Source organism: Acanthopagrus latus, chromosome 3 (genome assembly GCF_904848185.1).
Source record: "Acanthopagrus latus isolate v.2019 chromosome 3, fAcaLat1.1, whole genome shotgun sequence".
Taxonomy (NCBI): domain Eukaryota; kingdom Metazoa; phylum Chordata; class Actinopteri; order Spariformes; family Sparidae; genus Acanthopagrus; species Acanthopagrus latus.
This window is the reverse complement of record NC_051041.1, coordinates 10,685,950-10,708,352: the sequence shown is the minus strand read 5'-3', so window position 1 is coordinate 10,708,352 and position 22,403 is coordinate 10,685,950. Positions and strand designations below refer to the sequence as shown.

The following is a 22,403-nucleotide window of genomic DNA, read 5'->3' as shown; positions in this document are numbered from 1 at the left end:
CGCAACTCCGCATTTTTGTATGACTTGCAATCCAATGATGTCGACGCAATTAGTCTGCTCTAATCACGTTGCCAAAACACACAGCTTGCCTAATTGGCTCCTAAGGGACTGAGTCGGAACCACTATTTAGACAGGAAGTGAAGCAAAAAAAAAGGTAAAGAATAAATAAATAAATAAAAAATAAGACCTAGAAAAGTTTTTTCTTTTTTTCTACCGTTGCAGTTTACTTAGAAAATGTAATATGTGAGTGAAATCATTTTCTGCGATCAGCAAGCCTCCTGTTCCAATGTTGTTGGCTCGGGAAGGCAGGAAATAGTGTGTCCTGTGTGTAGTCTGGAGAAGGTGTCAGGGTGGTGGATATGTGCCTAATGTATGAGACTTTCCCGCCAAAATCCTGACCTGTCTCATGCCAATTAAACTTGCCTTTTCCCAAGTATGACGGCTACCGTTGCTATAACTATAGCCAACCGTTTCAGTTGCCAACCGTGCTTTAACCATTCCCCATCGATGCTGTAGTTGTGATTCCCTGATATTGCGGGAATGTTAATCGAAAAAAAAACGCTGGCATTAACGTTCAAAGACACTGTCCAACACGGACATTTTGTCTGGGGATAGGTTTGTTTCATCTTTTATGAACCTTTGAACAGAGTCAAGGACCGGAACTAGCAAGCCAAACACACAAACAGACACAAATTAAACTTGCACCTCCCCTCAGAAACTACTTTTTGATTGCTAGCTGCTTGGTGATGGTGCAATTATAAGTAATTATGATTAATTATGAAAACATTAATGGAGGGGAAAAGGGACTAAGTGGCAGCATAAGGTGTGTGTGTGTGTGTGTGTGTGTTTGTGTGTCAGACAGCGAGAGTGAGATTCTGAGGGAGAGTTAAAGCTGGATAAAGAGAGAGCTCCCAGATAGAGTAACGGCTGTTCAAAGAGATCAGTTAATACACACACAACTGTGTAGCTAATGATTGTAGCTTCTGGTGGAGATCAAACATTATGGACTCGGAGCAGCAGACCACTAATGTCTCGCCGGGTTTATTACACGCCACAACACAGACAATCAAACACACACAGACATATCATTCTCCCTGAAGGTAAAAAGCAGCTTGAGGATTGCCTTGATGTTCTCTGTGAGCAATAATTATCTGTATTCAATACAGTCATGATGCAGCCTCGGGCAGCCCCGTGTCCATAATGGTGTTGCACTCCCCGGCCTAAACAGCGTATCAGCAGGGCCGTACGTGCTTCTCCATGGACGCGGTACCTGACAGAGAATTTTCTGACCCAGAATTCACTTCTTCAGCAATTTGAGGAGCAGACGACCATCAATCTAGCATGAAATTAACCAGAACTACTACTACTGGGATAAATAAAAAACAAATGAAATGTATTTGAAAATGTTTTGTTGTAGTTTAGTGTTCGGTCTATAGAATGGTGAAAAATGTGTCTCACTCAGATAATCACATGAAGTTAACTGTAATGGAGGAGTAAAGAAACCATGAATAATCACAATTTAGCTGGAAACGTATTATTTTGACTTAAAAAACAAATACTCAAACCTATAAATTTAGTATGAAAATAGTCGTAGATTGACTTAACAGTTGACAATAGGTTAGTTATCGCAGGCAATAAATATTAACCTCTCTCAACCATTGCCGGTTAGCCTGAAATTGATCCCTTATTCTCAGTCTTCTTTAAATGATACAGGTCAGCTCAGTGTCAAGTATATATTTTATGGGCCACTATGCACGCAAAAGGATTTAATCAACAGAGCTCATAAATACACACTTTCACATAAATGCAGTGAAGTGAATAGTGTGGCCGTCCTTTCAAGTGTAGTGCAGTTAAGCATAAACTTTCATATGATAGAAATACACGATTAGACTCAGCGGGGTGAAGATGCAATTTAATCAGACTCGGTGAAACAAGTTAATAATTTTAGATGAAGACAGTAAGCCTATTTAACACAATTACCTCATTTTTGTGGCGAGAATATCCATCTAAGTACGTTAGTTGAAAAGATGCACTTAGGTTTCTTACAGCCTTGCAATTTTCCTGCAAGTAATTGAATGAGCAGATAGTGATGGGAGTCTGAATGCTCACAAAGGAAACATGGGGATGTCAATTATGAGCCCTTTACCTCTACTTCACCAGTGTGTGTGCACACTCTATGGCCTGTGTGTGTGTGTGTGTGTGTGTGTGTGTGTGTGTGTGTGTGTGTGTGTGTGTGTGTGTGTGTGTGTGTGTGTGTGCGTGTGTGTGTGTGCGTGTCAAATACATGCATGCCACTGCACGTGTGTTTACAGGACAAGTGTGTGTGTTCTGTGTCTGTGTAGGTAGAGCTCCTTGATGCTGTGATCAATGCTCTTCTGAGGCCTGGTTCAATAAACCATTAGATTCCCCCTAAAGACATCCTGCCAACAGAGCTTCATTAGACACACACACACACATACAAAGAAAAACAAAACACCACTATATGTTCTCTGTTTGATGTGACCTGAAAGGGACAACTCGGACTCTGTGCAGACTCTGCAGCTTATCAGCTACATCAGGCTTGATCAAACAAAATGGTACATGGTCCAGTGTATATAGGCACTGCAAAAAGCAGACGTCGTTGTTATCACACTGTTGCGATGGTCTTATTATAGGGATGCGTGTTAGGGTTATTGGGATGACTACTATGCTGGGAAATATTAGCAAGCATTATCTTTGTGTCGAGCTTATATTGATTTACTTCCCAACAGTTTATCAAAATGTGTATGTAAGACAGATTGATGTTCATCACGTCCACTGTATCATGCTGACGATTACACCTGTAGAACTAGAGCTAATAGCAATTTCTCAATGCACACAAAGGTATGCTTGTTTGTGTTCTCAAACGTCATTATACCATTAAGTTCTGACATACCATTTGTCGTTACATCAAGGGGGGTGCACAGATATAAATCAGGGTGCTGATTTGCTTTCCTCTCTCTCTTACTGACCCTGCTCTTTTCTCTCACACACACCCATATCTCCCTCCCTCCTCCTTCCCTCACTTCTACTCTTATCTCTTCCCACAGCCACCCCTCTCTCCTCACTATTAATTAAATCTGTGTGTGTGTGTGTGTGTGCGCGCGCGCACGCATTCTGGTGTGAGTGTGTGTGCGCATCAGGCTTCAGTATTAATTAAAGGTGTGAATGCTAATTGGTCGGATCAATAACAGGTCGTTAGGCCTCAGGGGCCAACAGCCAATAGGAAATCGTTATATGTCTGACATCACTGTCACTCTGCTAAAGCTGCACTGCACTGTGACACATGCACACATGCACCTGCACGTACACACACAAAGATGTGTACTTACACTCACACCGCTGTCATCCGGTAAGATACAGGTTCACCTCAAAGGTGGCGAGAGAAGCCGAGAGAGAGAGTTTGGAGGCAGGAGAGGTGAGCAAGACACAACTGGCGAAATAGATAGAGGCTTACTGTACGTTCCTAAAACTAAATCGATATCCATTAAGGGAAGCAAGAGACAGAAAGGGAGAGCGCAAAAGGTTTTCAAAAAAGGCTGCCATAGTTGTCATTGAACAGAACTGAGTAAATGAGTGTGTCCTCTCAAAAGGTCTTTTTGTGTTGATCAATACCAGAGCGCGCTCTCTCTCTCTCTCTCTCTCTCTCTCTCTCTCTCTCGTAGCACTTACACAGACTTTCTTTTCAAATCTCCTCTTTTGTCTTTCAATCACTCTCTGTCATCTGTCTCGGGCTAACTAATCAGCTGCTGTCAGGATGGTATTCAGTTCGACAGGTAACTATGAGCAAATCTGACCCAGGCCCTCAGCTTGACTGCTGTTAGATTAGAAAATAGAAGAGTACAAAGGGAATCTAGTTTACTTGATGGGCGGAAGAAACATTGTTCAGAAGACGGCGGACAGTCAGGTCAAACCCAAACTAACCTCCCGTGCCACCCGTTCATCTATGCTATTTGCCTTTCCATAAAACTGTGCCCTGAAAATAAACTTGAAATTGTACATCCACCCACCTGCTTCTTCTCTACAACTTCCCTCTTTATCTGATTGACAACAAAGCTGAATAGAGATGCAACGATTAGTCATCAGCTCCTCAGTTATACACACTACCGTATATAATGAGCGGTAGAGACGGTGCTGTAAAGGAGCATAAGCTTTCCTCTTACTTTGCACGGAAGACAATTTCTTTTTCAGCACATGTGGCTCCTGTTTCCATCTTAATCACCTAAAGGCCTTTGCTCCAGCTCTATCCTCAGGACAAACTCAGTTCGTAGCTCTGCTACTGTTAATGCTGTTGATCGTTCCATCTGACAGCTAGTATTATGGGTGTAATGGTCAATGCTGTCTCTAGGGTTCTTGTGGGGCTGTTACTGTTACTGTCACTTTCCAATATCTCTAATACTTTCAGACAGACCTTTCGCTTGTCCTTAGACTGCCTGACACCAAGCGAGCAGACAGCAATGGAGGGCTATGCAAGGTTAATGCTGTTAAGTGGTGTATGAAACATTAACCAGCAACCCATGTACAGATTATTGCCTGTTGAGGCAGTCTTTGTCGAAGTGTGCCTCCGGTGACTGAATACTCCATCCACACTCTGGTGTATGCTGTGCATGTGTAATATAATTGCACAGCCTGAGTTTACCTGTGCGTGTGTGTGTGTCCGTGAGAGTCATCGCTTCATGCCGATAACATCTGTGTGTGTGTTGCTTGGTTGCACAGTGGAGGTGAGCTAGCTAGCTAGCTCTGTGTGTGTGTGTGTGTGCCAGAATGTGTGTGATATCTAATAGCTGTGGTTACTGTAGCGTGACTTATTAAATTTAACATCAAGAGACCCCCAAGAAAGCTGACTGACAGATACCAGTGCACACACAAATGAGCGCACCACACACAAACTCACACACACACATTAAAATTTAAAGCTAGCAAGCTCACCTTAACTGCGAAACTAACCAACCGACACAGACACGGCTGAGTAGTCATCCTACATATAAAGGCAGTGATTACATAGAATCTGAAAACAAACAGAACGTAGATTAAGCTGTAGAAATATTGTGTTACCTCACTTTCCTGTCAAAATAAAGAGTAATTAGGTCAATGCCACATCAACAGGCACCAAACCACACACAACTGGTTTGTTTTGTCATAATGCTGCTACCACTTATTATCACCTCGCAAATTAACAGGTTCTACCTTGCTTAACGGGTTAGCTCTGGCATTCAACAAAGATAATAATCCAAGGACCATCTTCCTTGACTCTATGAGAGAAGCTACAATAGCTGGTTGGAACACTTGCTATGGCCCTGATCCAAAATCTAATCAGGGGAAGGTTTACCAGTGACTCTCAAAATCATTCTTGTGGAAGCGATATCAAAATGAACAGTATGACGGCTGTCTTTACTCTTAACGTCAAGATGTAAGCAGCTTGCCCCTGTCCTGTTTCACTTCTTTCAACTTGTTTTCATCCTGACTCTTCTAATGTCTTCTTTTCCTTTCATCGCCCTGATCCCCTCACCGGTCTTTGTATCATTAGTGTAGTAGCCACAAGTGTTCCCTCTGTATCGTATTACACTCACAACACATGGTGGTGTTTTGTGTGTTGTTGTCGCGTGTGTATTCATGTCTATTTTGGGGGGTGCACAGTCGCCGGGGAATCAATTTGTACTGATGTTGTTCTTTTCACCACAGGACAGAAAATTCTGTTCCACGTCTGATTGAATGTGATCAAATGTTGCCGTTCAGATTATATTTTCTCTAAATATTTAAATATATGGCTTTGTGGTTGGTGTTTTGACTTTGTTTTACTTATATTTTAACATCAATACCAAAACAAAAATGTTCAGTGCATATAATTACCCTAATTGCATTGAAACATAGGAAAATGTGTTTATCTATTCTACAACACGCTGAGCTCTTATGTACTCCTATTATCCGTTGTTTTTTGTTTTAACATTATCACAAAGTAAATGCTGATTGCACAATGTAATGGCTATAGAATAATGACACCATCTGCATTTACATTGATTCCCTGGATACCTCGTTTTCATTATGCCTTTTTGTCTGTCACCAGGCACGAAATAAGGTAAATGGAGGCTGACTGGTGATCTGGTCTGGCTGGCAGGAAGACAACAATGTTATGTGCTTTCAGGTCATGATTATAGATTAAGGCCATGTCCACACATACCAAAACGATCTTTTTTCCCCCATCGTCATTAGCATTGTTTCAAATATATTTGTGACCAAACGGATCCATAGTAAACGACTCAACATGCTGTAGTTCATATTCCAGGCCTATAGGTGGTGCTTAAAATTCACCAAAAACGGAGAAGAAGAGATGGATAGCCCATAATACTTGCGCACAGAATACAAACAGACAGCAGAAGGAGAAACCAAACACAACAAGAAGAAGAAGTCGGTTGTCCATAATCCTTTTTCGCCCAGCGTAGTGGCAGAGGAGCATTACATTTTGCCCTAGTAACCCTATTAGGCTCAATATCTTCTGCGGCACGAACACAAGCATGCAGTCAGCCATTGTTGTTGTTGTTGTTAAGGGACGTCGCAGGGTTAAGAGATTGAAGGCTAGAGATCGAGGGGTGGGGCGACGGCGTCGTCGATATGCAAAGTATGCAGATTAGCCAAAACGATGCAAAACGTGCATTTACACACCAAAGCATTTCCATGTGGATGGCCTCTAAATGACCAAATACTGAGGATTTCTCATGTGTATTGTGGTAGTTCTGCCAAAGTAAAATAGAAAGCAAACTCATTTTTTACTTAGAATAAGACCATTCAGCCTGGTTATTATGCCTAATGTGAAAATAGTCACTGTGAAGAAACTTTTCTAAGCCTCAAACTCCTGACTGTGTCAAAACCCCAGACATCCATTTTATAGGGGAAAAAAGACAATGAATCAGTTGCTCTCTAGTCGTGCTGTGTTACTGTACTTTCCACTGTTAAACTGCAGTTCTCCCTTTTAAGGAGACAGCAGTACAGGCACTAAGAGTGAAAGAACAAAATCTGCTGATAGAAAGCACAGCGCAGGAGCTGAAGAATACAGTGCTGACAGTCATTTTAACAATTAATTAGATGATTAAATATTGAGAGCAAAAAACCACGGAATACCCTTAAATAATGAAACCTGCTGATGAGAGGCTGCTCAAGGAGGTTAGATATCATCCTGTCGATGTTCCTTATCACACTTTATTGGACGGTGTTACATTGAGCGAAAGTCTCGTTGATTGGCTGACAGCACGGAGGGCTACATTTTGTCTTAATGCTGCCTCGGAGCGGCCGTCTCGACTCAAGGCATCAGAAACTGCCACGTCAGCATGACCCTGCTCATTTTCTGGTTATGCTAATCAGGTGACATTCCTTCCTGTTTGGCAGGAGGAGCTGATTGGATGGGCCTAGGTGGTGACCCTGAAGGGAGGCCGTTTGATTGGTTGGCTGATATAAAGCTGAATAATGGACTGACATTGGGCAGGAGGCTGTAGCATGAACACACACTCGCACACACACACACAAACACATAAACACTTCTGCGGTACATAAGCACACTCGCACACACACTGACATTAACTACGTGCCAGGATAGCCTATATTTTAGTCAGGTGGCCAGTGGTTGTCTGACAGACTTGAATATCAAATCAATATATCATTTGATGTAATTTCTATCCTGTCCCGGCACAGAGCTGTTTGGTAGCTATTCACTATAATTCCATCATAAAAGTATTTAATATCAGTCAGATATGAGGTCAATATATCATTTGCTGGACTACTTTTAGTGTCAAACTACAATCTTGCCAATCTAGGCCCCTGAAAGACTTTACTCCACACTTTACTCTGATTAAATGATCCAGGTATCAGCCTGACGACTACTGTTCGGACAATCTTGAATGTAAGACACCTATCCCTTTCCAGGCACTAAAACATTTTGGCAGCGTGTTAATATAAATCCATCATCCAATTAGCTCGTTTTATCCAGGAATCCCATTAATTTGTCATTTGCTGGACTTTTGTGATGCGAGGCACCTCCAGTATCCTGCCCGGCCAGATACTAAGACGTTTGGCAGCCATTTACTGTAATTACATTATCCGGACATCAAATTGATACATTGTGCGGACAGCCATTGAGGGCCTGACACTGAGGGATTTGCCAGCTTTCTTGCACCACACAATTAGAAAATTATATACAATGATCTAGATAACAAGCCAGTGGCACTTGCTTTAAACAATGTCCTGTAACCTTGTGGAGTTCCACTTCTCTCTGTGTGACAGTGAAACCCTCACTCACTGTTTGTTGCTATAGATGTTTGCGATGATGCTGAACTAATTATTCACTTAAGTATCCTGCCTATTGAGACAGTGAAAAGGGAGGCAGGTCTGGCAGCCCTTGTGGCCTGTCCTTACCAGAATAACTCAGTGAAATAACGCTAATTACAAACATGTGTGAGGCTGTGCATGCTTTTTTTAAGTTGTGGTGATTTTCCAGGTGTTTTGAGAGCTGGTGTTAAAAGGATGGGCAACAACACCATCAGCCAATAAAGGCTTTATGATACAATTGGCATCGACCTGAAATGAACATTTCGGCCGATACACCCGGCCGACAAGATGACAAGACAACAATGCGCAAACATTCTAAAGGGTTGATGCCAGCGTCTTTATATGTGTGATGGGAACATATGTTGAGTATAATTTGCCAGAGCCAGAGATCCTTATGTGCATGGTTAAGAGGAAAGAGAGACAAACAGAGGTGTGCGTGAAGATGAAAGCATCTGTGAATGTTGTGAGCTAAATTGGGTGGAGAATAAAATTCTTATTTGAAACTGTCCCTTATATCATGATTTACACCAAATATTGTTTGAAACAGTCTATGCACCTGAGTTAGATCTGTCAGTTTTCAGAATAAAGCTTTAACTGAATAATATTTTTTTTGCATTTTCTGAACATGTTTCCAAAGCATAGAATAGGAAGATGACAGTCACATATGATGGATAAATACCTCTTTGTTGGTCTATTGACTTATGAACCGGATCAAATATACAGTGTTTGGTACTAATGGATGCAGCTATTATTGGGGGGGGGCAGTCTATACACTTGGATGATGCTTCCATTTAGAAGTATAGTGCTACTAGATAGTGGAGGGTTAATATGCATATGAATGCTTGGTTTGATGTTAATTAATGTGCCTAATTAATTCCACAAGGGATGGGTCATGACAATGACCAGACAGAAAAATAATGTATTCATTCATTTATTCTGCCATCAAGATAAGAGTAGGCATTGTAATATGTTAATTCCACAACAAGACAGACGATGATCTCTGCAATAAGATGGAAAAGTAATGCGCATATATTGGTTTCGCCATCAGCAATCAGCCAAAATGAGTTGGAAAATATTGTTATATACGGTACCGGCAAAAAAATCCAATAATGTGCTCCCTACATTGTCATTTTATTGAGAGTTGGACTGAGCAAAATAAATGTGTCACAGTCCTGTCCCCCAGGCTTATGGCTTATTTTAATTTGTAGTGGGTTACAAATATTGCATAAACACTAAAAACACTTGAAAATGTTCCCGGTGTGGGTTTATATGACACTAACACAGTACCGGATTAACCTGACCCAGTATAAATAGGGTGGGTTGACCCAGTGTTGGTGGTATTCCTATATTTCAGGATGAAAACAGGCCTTCTGTTGGATCTATTGACTCCACGCTGGGCCATTTTTTACCCAGTGAATTTTTTTTAGTGTCTAAGAACTTTGTCAGATATTCAAAATATGTATGTGAGGTACTGCTAGTCACTAAACATTGTATTATTCATGAAGCAAACCACGGATTCAAAAACATATTCATATTTTCCTTCAAAATTCTGTTTCATACAATCTGCTCTCCACATCTGTGTGTGTGTGTGTGTGTGCGTGTGTGTGTGTGTGTGCGCATGTGTCTGTGGGTGTGTGGGTGTGTGATTGTTTTGATTGATGCCCCTGCGTTGAAGCTGACCTTGCAGCAGTTGGAGCTGCATTCACACTGTAGATAATGAACGCACACACACATAAACCCAAATGCACACACACACACACACACACACACACACACACACACACACACACACACACACACACACACACACACACACACACACACACACACACACACACGCGCACACGCTCACACAGCTTTAAAACAGCATTGATTTCTCCTGTTCTACTAGAAAGCATAGAGCACATTACATTATTACAGGGAGCTCCTCTTCTCCTCTCCTCTCCCAGTCCTTCTTCTCTTCTGCTCTCTCTCTACAGATTTGCTTTTTTCTCATGTTTTTCTTCTTGTTGTTTCTCTCCGCCCCCTTTCCCCATTTAATTTCACGTTCGCTTCTCCTCACTGCTTTCCATTAGTTCTTATATACAGTGTGCTCCTCTTCCATCTTACTCTTCTCTTGGTCTCTCAGATCTCACACACTTCACACTTGCCTGCTATATACACATGGGAATACATAGGAAATATGCAGTATGCACACACACAGGTACAGATGGACACAGTCACAGGTAGACATAGGCACACACACACTGTACCCACACACACAAGGCCTCTAGGATTGCAAAAACACACTTATCTCCAGGGACAGAACTGACAAATTCCATCTCATTTAAATGTATGAACAGAGCCATAGATGTATATGTGTGTAGGCATACACACTTAAGTGTGTGTGCCTACACACATATACATCTAAATATACATGCTAAATATGTATACTGAGCCGTACACAGTATGTGGGGGGCAAAGGGAATAGAGAGAAGGAAATGCCGATACAGAGTATAAAGGAGAAAGAAAAATAAATAGTCGTGAAGCACAGAGAGATCTGTATTCACTCGTACTTTAAATACATTGTGTGGACTCTTTATCTAACACAGTATTAAAAAATGAGTCATGGAAAATACATAAAAATGTAAATGAATGCATTTGAAGTTATGAACAAAAACTCACGCAAACCTCAAACGAAAAACAGGTGTTTAAAATGCCTGCGAATCTCTGCATCTGACACCGTCTTATTTTCTCTTTCCAGAGAAAGTTCAAACGCAGTTTTGGGAGTGGACGTGAAAAAAGACATGTAATCACTAGTCTTATTTTGAAATAAAGCAATTTATGTAAACAGTTTACACAATAATACTCATGCATAAAGGATGGGTGGTAAACAACCGGGTGAAGAAGGGTAACACTCGCATCACCAAGTGGGACTCAAATCTTTCTCCCTGCTATGTTACTACAAAATCCCCCAAATTACAATGTCAAAATGAAACTTGAAACTTAACAAAAGACAGGACTGTTCACTCGGACAGGATCTGTAAATCCAGAATTTGAGTAATTTATATATATTTTGTCACAACGTCTTATCACCTTCACATCCTACCTATCAAGGCGCCGCTCTTTCAACCAACCTCCACTATTGGGGTCACCTTCTCTGTCCCATGACGGCACTTATTCACCTGGATTCAGTTGTTAAATTGAGAGAGGGGGGAGAAAGACTGAATGAAGTAAAGTGAGAGAGAGGACAGACAAACAAATGGAGGGATGATGGATAGAGGAGTGGATATTGTCAGTCCCCTCAGGTCTCTTTGATAAAGATCAGAAGAATCACAGCCAAAGCCTCAATCACATACACATGCACGCGCACAAACACACACACACACACACACACATAAACAGTGTTTACACTACGCAGTATACACAAGTGATGCATGCCCTGAAATGTAAGCAACACACACACGCACACACTTGACTTTTACACTCAGATCATGTTCAAGTCGAAGAGACCAGAGTCAAAATCAATCAATCAAGTGCTGATAAGGGATCAGAGACTCAGAGAAACAAATGGCAGAATGCCCCTTTAACGGCTGTTACTAAATATTGATGGAGGCGCTTTGCTAAGTGAGTTTCAGCCCAACCAGATGCCACTGTCCGGTTTCCAGCAGAACTCTGCCTATCAGCTGCGCAATCATTCAAATTTCATATTTCATAAAGCGTTTCCTCCGAGGAGCCGGTGTCAGTGGCCACGCATGCCTCAGTCTGATCAGACTCATCAGTGTGGGGATCGACTGTTGTTGGCTCGTGTTTACTGCTGTGACTGGCAAACCGATATCAAGCCAGAAATATAATTAATGCAGGAGATGAAAAATTTAGGAACGCTTTCTCAATGTAAGATATTTATGTTTGCTGAATTCTGATGTGGAAAGCAATTAAACTCCGGTCTAACTATAAAACTTCACACTTGCTTGATGCTTCTGCATCAAACTTGGTTGGGCTGTGTTCACAGATGACCGGGGTGGCTATTGACCACATGTTTTATTGAGCTAAAGGGAGCGATGACATTACAAGACGATGGCCAAATTTGCTATCATTTAAATCTGGTCCTCCTCTTTTGGTTCAGCTGACTAACTTTTCTCCCGTATTTTCTAGGACACTTGTCAAGTCAAACAGTTTGTGAAGTTTGACTGCCCACGGCAGTTGGGTGGTAAACAAATACAAGCTGGTGGCTAAACACATATATGCATATAAAAGACCGTTGTTGGTGACTGTTGATTTATACATCAAGTGCAGTATTTTGGTTCAGCCTGGGGTTCGTTGAAATGATGGCAGGTTGACTTTAGACTTTTATTCATCCCACATCGGGGATATTCACTTGTCACAGCAGCAGGTAGACAGACATACATACATACAATAAGTACAAGACTTAAAATAAAAGAAAATAAAATAAAAATACTAAAAAAAGATCTAGATAGAGAAAAAAAAAGATAAAATATAGTAAGGACTATACGTTATGTGCATCATATACATTTAAACAAAGCGTCAGAGTATTGCCTTGTTGAAGGTTGGATGCATTAATAAACACAGTGTTTAAGTACTGTGTTTGAATGTGTGTATGAATATGAATATGTAAAAAAATAAAATAGTATTATTGCACAGGATAATTGCACGCAATAGCGGCGGTAGAGGTGTAGGTAGCACCAGATAAGTAGGTGCTTATGGTGCTACATTAAGGGTTATTGTTGTTGAACAGTCTGACAGAAGTTGGAACACCTGCGGTAGAGTTTCTTTTTACACCGTGGGTGAAGCAGTCTGTTGCTGAAGGAGCTGCTTAATGCCCCCCACAGTCTCATGTAGGGGGTGAGAGGGGTTGTCCATAATTTATGTCAGCTTGGCTAACATCCTCCGCTCACCCATCTCCTCAATGGAATCCAGAGGACAGTCCAAGACTGAGCCAGCCCTTTTGACCAGCTTATTGCGTCTCCTCCTGTCCCTCTCTGAGCTTCAACAGCCCCAGCAGACCACAGTGTAGAAGACTGCTGATGCCACCACAGAGTCATAGAAGGTTTTTACCAGTGACCTGAACACTCCAAAGGACCTCAGTCTCCTCAGCAGATGGAGACGACTTTGGCCCTTCTTGTACAGGACATCTGTGTTGTGTGTCCAGTCCAGTTTGTTGTTTATGTGAACACCCAGGTATTTGTACTCCTACACGATCTCAATGTCCAAACCCTAGATGCTCACCGGTGCAGTTTGAGGAGCCTTCCTCCTGAAATCGATCACCACCTCCTTTGTCTTGCTGGCGCAGGAGACAAAATTGGTGATGACCTTCCTGTTCTCCAGATCGTTCCCCTCGGTCACACATCAGAGAACATATAACTGAAATCTGATGTGTAGAGTGTAAAGAGGAAAGAAGAGAGCACTGTACCCTGTGGAGCTCCCATGCTGCAGACTACCACATCAGACACACAGTCGCCGAGCCGCACATATTGCGGCCTGTTTGTGAGGTAGTTCGTGGTCCATGCAGCCAGGCGGCAGTCGACTACCGCTCCCTCCAGCTTCCCCCCTGAGCAGTGACGGGTGGATTGTGTTGAAAGCACTGGAGAAGTCCAAAAAACATGACTCTCACAGTACTCCCAGTGCTCTCCAGGTCTCTTTCACAAGTGACCTGTGCAGCAGGTAGATGACAGCATCATCCACACCAATCCACAGAGCTGATCTGCACAGTCCTTCATGTGTGTTTTCATGTATGTATGTATATTTTCGTTGTTGGAGATTTGGCAATTTTTGCTTCCACCAAGGGATCTCCATTATACATTTTAGACCTGCGATGTGTCAAATCAGGGCTAGATTCACAAGTGATCTCATGGTTCTTGTCTTTTTATGAGTTTGGCTTTTCACTAAAGGTTATTTGAATTGGGCATCAGGCCTGTTTCTCTTGAAGCCTGATCTTCAGTTGGTGACTATAATGCGTCTCTAAACTGCGTGATCTTTACACTGCACTAAGTTCAGGTGGGTATTTAGGTTCACGGTTTGCACCTGTTGATCTTAAACCTTGCAATATTTTAGATTATTGTTCTAATTTTGAGCCTTATTGCCTCCATTTTGAAAGAATATTAGTTTGAGATTATTTTGTTTTGTCGCAATTAAGGGCAGTTGTCACAATTGTCGAAGTAAATAAAAAAGAAGAAGAAAGTAATCAAGTTTGATCACGTACCAGATGGGATGGCATTTCAAAAATATATCTCTGTTCTGGTATACACTTTTGAGGTGCATATTGCTCACCCATTTTCAACTATGACATTCACTAAAATTAATAAATGATACAATTTATCAATAAAATCAATTCCTTTTATCATTTGTAGACATCCTGTGCTTAAGACTGCTTAGTCTGAAAAAAGAAAAAATGATTTTAGGCTTTTCTATTTAATTCAATTAGTTTCAATTTACTGCATGTCTCTGTGCACACTCAAGGTTTTGAGCTGTCGGTATTAACTAATCTCATCAAGAGCCTTCACAAAAGAGATGAACAAGCAGCTTCTCTGTAGTGTGACTTCGAGTAAAAAAAAAAGTCTGTCTCGAATAGGTGCTTCACCTTCTTTGAAAGTCTGAATTTTAAATGGACTGAATTGCCATTATCAGAATGAGCAGCACACTGCAGTCTACATAGTGACCTCAAAATGATAGCCAACAATACTAATTTACTGGTGGGTGACTGAATAGACCATATTTCCTGAGTGTCTGCAGTCAATTTTATCTTGCCCCCCCACATACACACACACACAAAAAAATGCTTGTTTTGTACTTGTGTTGCCCTGACATACTCATATCAGGAGTGTGAACTGATAATGGACCTTACCCAAGTAACATAAGCTTGCCTGCACATGTACAGCACCAAAAGGGGTTATTTGATTTATGACAGCTCCTACATCTGTACCTGACCATAAATTACAGGCAAACATCATATATTTTATTAGATGAGCCCTGACCTCTGAGTGGAGTTCTACTTGCTCCCGTCTAGAAAGTCTAAATCATTTACACCAAGAGTGTGTGAGCAGAAGGTCATTGGGTTGGCTGTAAACCTCGGTGAACAGGTGACCCTCTCCATGATATTATGTGGAACTGATGGATAAATGCCCAGATGGAGGATGGTCCGATCGATGCCACTGACATCTGGCCGGCGAGAGCTCCCAAAGAGTTTAACCTGCTGCCACCAACCTCTGTTTGCTTGCAAAAGTACAATTTCAGCTCCCCATAAAGATCAAGAGTAAGAAGTGAGCAGATCAGAAAAAGGTCATCTCTCCTTCATCTTATCATATTTCGACCCAGGAAACTGTATCCATCCCTGCTTCACAAATAATGTATGTGCCCAGTTCCTTCAGAATCAGTTGAACAGACTTAAAAAAGGATTTCAGGCTGTTACTTAAAACCAAGTTACGCTAATAAGATATAAATGTAAAATATGTGCGAGCGTGTGGAAACCTGTTGTTCCTGCTGTTGTTTACTCCTTAAAAAAAGAGAAACACTTTAGTGTGTTTCCCACCGCAAAACGTTTCATTTTTTATCTCGCTCTTCTATATTTCATTAGTCTTTGTTTATGTCTGGTCTTGGGGTGCTATGTAAACTCTCGCCGGTGCTTGAAACGAAGGTAAAATAAGCGCATTGCCATAATATCACAGAGAGGGGGAAAGTGGCGATACTGTAAGTGTGGAGGAGGTAAAAAAACTGCGCAAGTGAAGAGAGGCTAGGGATCAGGGGAGTCAAGTGAAATCTCTGCTGACTTGTTAGTCACATGGCAGCGTGTTCGAGGATGAAGAGCGTGTTCTCTGGTCCGTGTTCTGAGGAAATTTATTACATCTGGGAGCCGTGTGTCTGCGCGTGTACCATATGTATGTCCGTGTCTGTATGCGTCTCTATGCATGCCCATGTCTCTGAACATAAGGATGTGTCGAGATGTATATTGCATGAGTGTGGGTAATGTACATTTACATTTGCGTTGAAGACAATTTGATGCTGTTTTATATCATGTGTCTCAGTGTAAAGCACAAACACTTATTTCGATTCTTGCGTGCTTCTATGTGGTCGCCTCCCAAAGAAGGCATTAAGATCTGGACCGTATGTTTCATGCTCTTTGGACATTCATAACGTGCTTCCTCTAAAATACACACTACAGTAGATGCTTCAAACTACTTTCTCCAGTCGCCCGCAAACAACTGACTTTAAATGAGTTTGATTGCATTGTTCTCTTGTGTAATTTCCTGCACCATGAATGACAAAGTGCCCCTTAGAGATGAACATCTGTCAGATGCCCTGTTTCTATTTATTCCTATTGCTTGCATTTAAATGTCTGCATGGATGAGGAGCAATTTCCGGAACAAAAACGTACAGTTTAGAAAAAAGGACGAGCGGCTAGCTTAGCACACTCCTCCACCTTATGGTTACGTCTCCAGTCTGATCTCTGAATTGCCATTCCGTGTGGACACAGAGCTTCCGACACAATAGTTGGATGCTTGTTTGTTGAAACAGTGCAAGGAGCAGTTTTATGACCACAGTACTCATACATAATATTAATCAACTGTACGTTATACAGTCCTGTCCACATGTCAATCAAACCAATAATTGAAGGTAGTGTCTGAATGGAGCAAATAAGTGACTTCATTTTTCACCCCTCAATAGCTACTTTAGTTTTCTATCTTCAGTTGAGATAATAACCACAAGTCAGTGATGGTAAAATTATGGAAAATAAAAACGAGTGGGGATGAATGAAGATGAACAAGGACAAGGTGGAGCAGAAGGACACGGAGGAGGGGGAAGAGTAAGAAGAAACCAGAAAAAGAGCACTTCAACAACAATCATGCTGAGAAAGGACAGCATGCGTGTGTGTGTGTGTGTGTGTGTGTGTGTGTCTAAGTGCAGTGATAATCTGTGATTCCGTCTTATCAGCACAATATCAAACCACGTTCGACATCATGCTAAATAATACATCACTCTCTTTCACACTGTGTCTCACACTCAAACGCACATATACACACTGTATGGTAAGCATGAATTAGTTATGACCTGACAGTCTTCAGAGGAAGGGGAAGAAATGTTCAGTCCAACAATCAGATCAAAGTGTATCCCACCAAACAGACGAGCCATGGAGCCACACTTTTGTACCTTTGGTGATGCCATTTGCAAAATTCCTTCCTACAGAGGGATCAATGGAGTAACCTCTTTACATTTCTGTTTTATAATGTAAATACGCCGCGTATCTCCAGATCACCATTTTTCTCTTTCATCCCACATTAATGTTCATCCATCCATCCATCGATTCATCCTCTTTTCAAAGCACATCCAGTTCCAAGTTGACGCGGGGTAAGCAGGGCAGTCCAGACGTCCTTCTCCCCCTCCACACGCCCCAGAGGCAAGGCGTCCCCAGGCGCTGGCACTACTGGTGCGATGCAGAAGCCCTCCAGCATCTTCTAGTTCTGCTCCAGGGTCGCCATAGTTGGATGTGCCTGGAAAAACTCCACGGTAAGATGTCCAGGAGGCTTCCTTGTCAGAGGCCCACGTAACGTTGGCTCATTTCAAGGTAGAGGATTCAGATCCCCTTTTGAATGTCCCCAACCCTAAAGGTGAGTCCAGTCACGCTGTAGAGTAAACTTAATTTGGTCATGGTCCCTTTTTTTCATTCTCTACAACAGTTATGACAAAGGGTGAGGACTGAAGCGTACGTCTATTTGTAAATTCAGAGTTTCACCTTGGCTCCGTCTACACAGCAGTCTGGTTGGGGAAAAAATAAGAAGCCCGCAAAACTTCTGAAGCTTCACTAATGTGCTCATTGTTCTCATGTTCCAATTTACTCCATCTGGTACAGGATAAATCATTGTGTCAAAATAGGTATAAATTAAATTAGTTTTGCTTAATTCTTGCTTGGTTGGATTAAAATGTATGCATGGTCAAAATGCAGAATCAAAGCTGACATCACACACAGAGGGAATCGTTTCACTTCATTTATACCTGTGCAATCGGTATCTGGATACATTATGTTGTTACTGACATCAAATGTAATCCAGGGTGTTTTAGATTACTTTTGATGCACAAAGTACATTTTAGACACATGCTCGCATAAAATCATTAGACACAGAAGTCAACTGAATGTATCCTCCAGTAAAAATACAATTTGTGATGTAAAGCTTTTGAATCTGTATCTGCAGTGTTGCTATTGTGTGTGTGTGTGTGAGTGTGTGTGAGTGTGTGTGATAGAGAGAGACAAAGAGAGAGAAACAGAGAGAGAGAAAGAGAGAAAGTTGATCTAAGTTGATCTCTGGAGTACTTTTCAAAATGCTTGAGTACTTTCAGTGGAAATACCCCACCAACCGTGTCGGTTGCACCAATAATGACGATGAGCAGGTATTTTGGACCAATTCCCTTCGAGAAATGTATTGTTGACAGTGCTAAGGCAATACCTGCAATAATCTAACATCTGAAATGGCTCCAGTAACAGATTAGGCAAAAGGATTACATGGACTGAGGCTGACTTGCCAAAAATTGTCCAAACCAGGGTGGATCATTCCTTCTGAGAAAATCTCTTCCTGGCTGCATTAATCAACAGCCGAGCTGTGTGGCGAGGACAGTAGGAGAAGCTGAATATAAAACGACAGAACCAGATCATCAGCATAATGTTGCATTTTAGCAAATGCCAAGTGTGGTCTTCCTCTCTGTCTCACCGACTCCCGCCTCCTTCACACACACAGACTACGTTAAACAGCTGTATGTATCAGCAGCAGGGGCTCTTCAGATAAGTCCCCTGGATACTCTCTCTGAGAGAAGATGCGCGTGCACACACACACACACACACACACACACACACACACACACACACACAGAAGCACAATCACACAGACTGACTTACAGCCAAGTTGCAAGTAGCATCTTGTGCCAGTGAATAAATCTGGGACAACTGCTTGGACATACAAGTAGCGCTAACACACTCAGACATGCACACACATATAAACCGAGGCACAGCACGTGTGAGGACTTAAACTGAGGCACTTTGCAAACAGTGATATTGTCATTATGTGACACATCAAACACATACACACACCCGCCAACCCTCCAACCTACACATAGACAAGTACAAAGGCCCACAGAGGGATGTACAGGGATACACAGAGAGAAAGTTAGGCACTGTATCACTTTTAACAGCAACCAGCTGTGACAAGGAGTGTGTGTGTGTGTGTGTGTATGAATGTAAACAAGCTATCATTAGAAAGTAAGAAGTTTTGACATGTACATTTAATACATTAAACCCCAGCAAAGTTCTTTCCAATGGGCTTATGTTAATAGTTGACATTTTGCCTTGTCACAGCAGTTAAAGCACAGGTGTTACTAATCACATTAACAAAGGTCTACTCACGGTTAACAATAAGCTGTGACAGTGTGACAGTATGACCATCATGACCAATACTAGGACTTATACAACTAAATAGAATTCAGATATCATTCATTTTATTATTTCCAACTGTGGCATGCCAAATAATAATCTTTAGCAGCTCCTGCTGCACAGATGATGCTATGAAACATCCTCTTAACCACGAAAAACACATAGATCAGCAACAAAACACTGACTCACTATTTAACTAGTGAAGAAATCTTGAGGTACTGAATGTTATTAGAAATTACAGCACCTTAAATACTAGCAGTTGCTGTGCCTCAATTTTTATTGTACTCTTTGCCAGTGCTTACCAGTCTTTAACACAGAATAATCATCCAACACTGCCATCTGAGGAACTAATCGTTGAGACAACCTGCTGTAGGCAGTTGTAGTGTTTAGTTCAAGCACAAAAGCCTGAATACGAGACACCATTTCTTTGGAGAGAACATCCCCCTGCTGTGAAAATGGGCCTTAATGGCTGACTCTAATTTAAAATACTGCTTGAAGTGTTTGTCTGCCTTCTATTCAAATTTTAAAATCAGTTTCTTGAACAAGTCCATCATTAGTGCTACCTTGGTTACAGTACATTCTGTAATAAGCCATAATCCACATGAAGCATTAATGTCCCAGCAGTACAACAGGAATACTAAATAAATACTACATGACTGCAACTTCATCTCATACACCATCTGTGAACCTCTGCAACTTTAATACCAATCGTGAGTTCAGATGTGCCATGATAAATTCATTATTATAATTATGATGTTGTTATTATAGTGTACAAAATGACCGTACAATTTGGAACACTTTAAATCTTTCCCTTTCTTAAATGACACACAGGGTCAAAAACTTAATTCAAACCAGTTGTTGGCACCTCAAAGATCTGCTCAGTGAACAACGGGGAGCTACACACAACAGCGTATGTATTTGTGTTGTTGCTTTGCCAGGTATCATGTGCGCCTCCAGTCGCCAGTTTTATGCTTTTCTATTTTATGCTCCGGAACCAAGTGCCTCATTGAGGACATCAAAGTTTTTCTTATCTAAATCTAATCTGAAATCTTTAGTGAAACACAGGACATGGTGCTGATACACAGTGAGTTCTAATTTTAACCATCACTTCAACCATTCATATCTTTTCTTTCATCTGTGAAAATGGTAGCATGGTGCTTATGCAGGCCCTGAAGGGAGAGGGTGAAATGCTTTAGACTCTCCTTCAATGGGCCATATTCCCTCTGGAGGCCTAAATATTGGAACTCAATGGTAAAAAAAAAAAAAAAAAAAGTCTTACAAGGTAAATTCATATCAAACACTGATTTTTTTTCTATGTCACGCACAAATTACATCAATGATCCACTGTTTGTTTTTAAGGTTTTTGTTTTTTGCCTTTTATGGCTCTGTTGGCAGCACAGTTCAGAGATGTGACAGGAAAGGGAATGAGAGAGAGGGGGAGTGACCTGCAGCAAAGCGCCACAGGACGGACTCAAACCCTGCGCAACTGCAACAAGGACAACTTTTTAGCTTAAGTTAATAGTTAGTATGTGCATATAAACTGTGGCCCAGTCACTAGCCTTGAGATTCAAAATGGAGTGATTTGCTAAATCTGGTCTTGGCTTGGGTGTTCTGTGACATAAGAAATGACCACAGACTGTCTATGTTTGTATAATGTATAGCCTCCTGTATTAAAGTGTGAAGTAGATATAAACAGAGTTCGCTTAATGTAGACAGCACATAGTCCACCTGCTCAATTATTTCTACATTTTGTTGCGTTCTTTCTTACACGGCTCAAAGCCACAGTCCTATGTGAGCTATGGATTATTATTCATTCATCTGACATTTCACAAATATCCATACTGGTTGCTATTCACATTTTTAATATCTCTTCTGCACAACAGAGGTCAAGATAAAGGGCACAGCCTACACAATTTCACATACTAACACAAATGCATGCAGACATTTTCTGACCTTCATAGTTGAGTTTGAAGCCGTGTGCAGAGACAGCAAAGTCGCTGGTCAACCTCAAAGAGAAGACATTTCCTGTGCTGGTGACAGGGGGAGGAACCTGGAAGCCTGTTAGCCTGTAGAAACACAGAGAAGAATATGTTGACATTATCAACAAATTACCAGCGACAGCAAACATTCAGGAAAAACAATACTCCCCCTTTTGTTGACTGCACAAAAGGCCTTACAGCTTGTTAACCTATAGCAACAAAGAGATTAGCATACTGATGTGTTAAACAGACACACTCATCAATTTAACACAAAAAGAAGTGCATACTGTGCTGAGAGTGCAGAGGATATTTGGACGAGAAACTAAAAAAAAAAAAAAAAAAAAAATTAACACTCTACTACAGTAAAACTTCCAACCAGGGCTGCTGCTACAACTGTGAAATACTTCACAGGGGGTTGCAGGAAGCAACAATAACGATGATGTTCATGTTTTTTTTCTTTCTTTTAATGAGGCTAGGTGCTTAATTGTTTACATTCCGATGCATGTCACATAAATCAATCAGTGAATCAAAAATTCAACAAGCTATGCAAGATTTTCACTTTTTCAGGTGCAAAGATAGATGGGTGTCAGCTTTCTGAGACCCATTCAGCCTCAAACTGTTTTACTGTTTACTTTCTGCTCCTTTACCGTTTTTTGTAAACCTTGGCATGAGCATATTGC

At 41.3% G+C, this 22,403-nt stretch overlaps 1 protein-coding gene across 2 annotated transcripts in view; it reads right to left on the bottom strand.

The window, feature by feature from the left end:
• csmd3b (CUB and Sushi multiple domains 3b) overlaps positions 1-22,403 on the bottom strand; it is a 363,253-nt gene that overhangs the window by 211,591 nt on the left and 129,259 nt on the right. For both annotated transcript variants that reach the window (XM_037092815.1, XM_037092814.1), the window contains one exon: positions 21,698-21,810. In XM_037092815.1, coding sequence (XP_036948710.1) covers positions 21,698-21,810 — 113 coding nt within the window. The remainder of the gene's footprint in view (positions 1-21,697; positions 21,811-22,403) is intronic.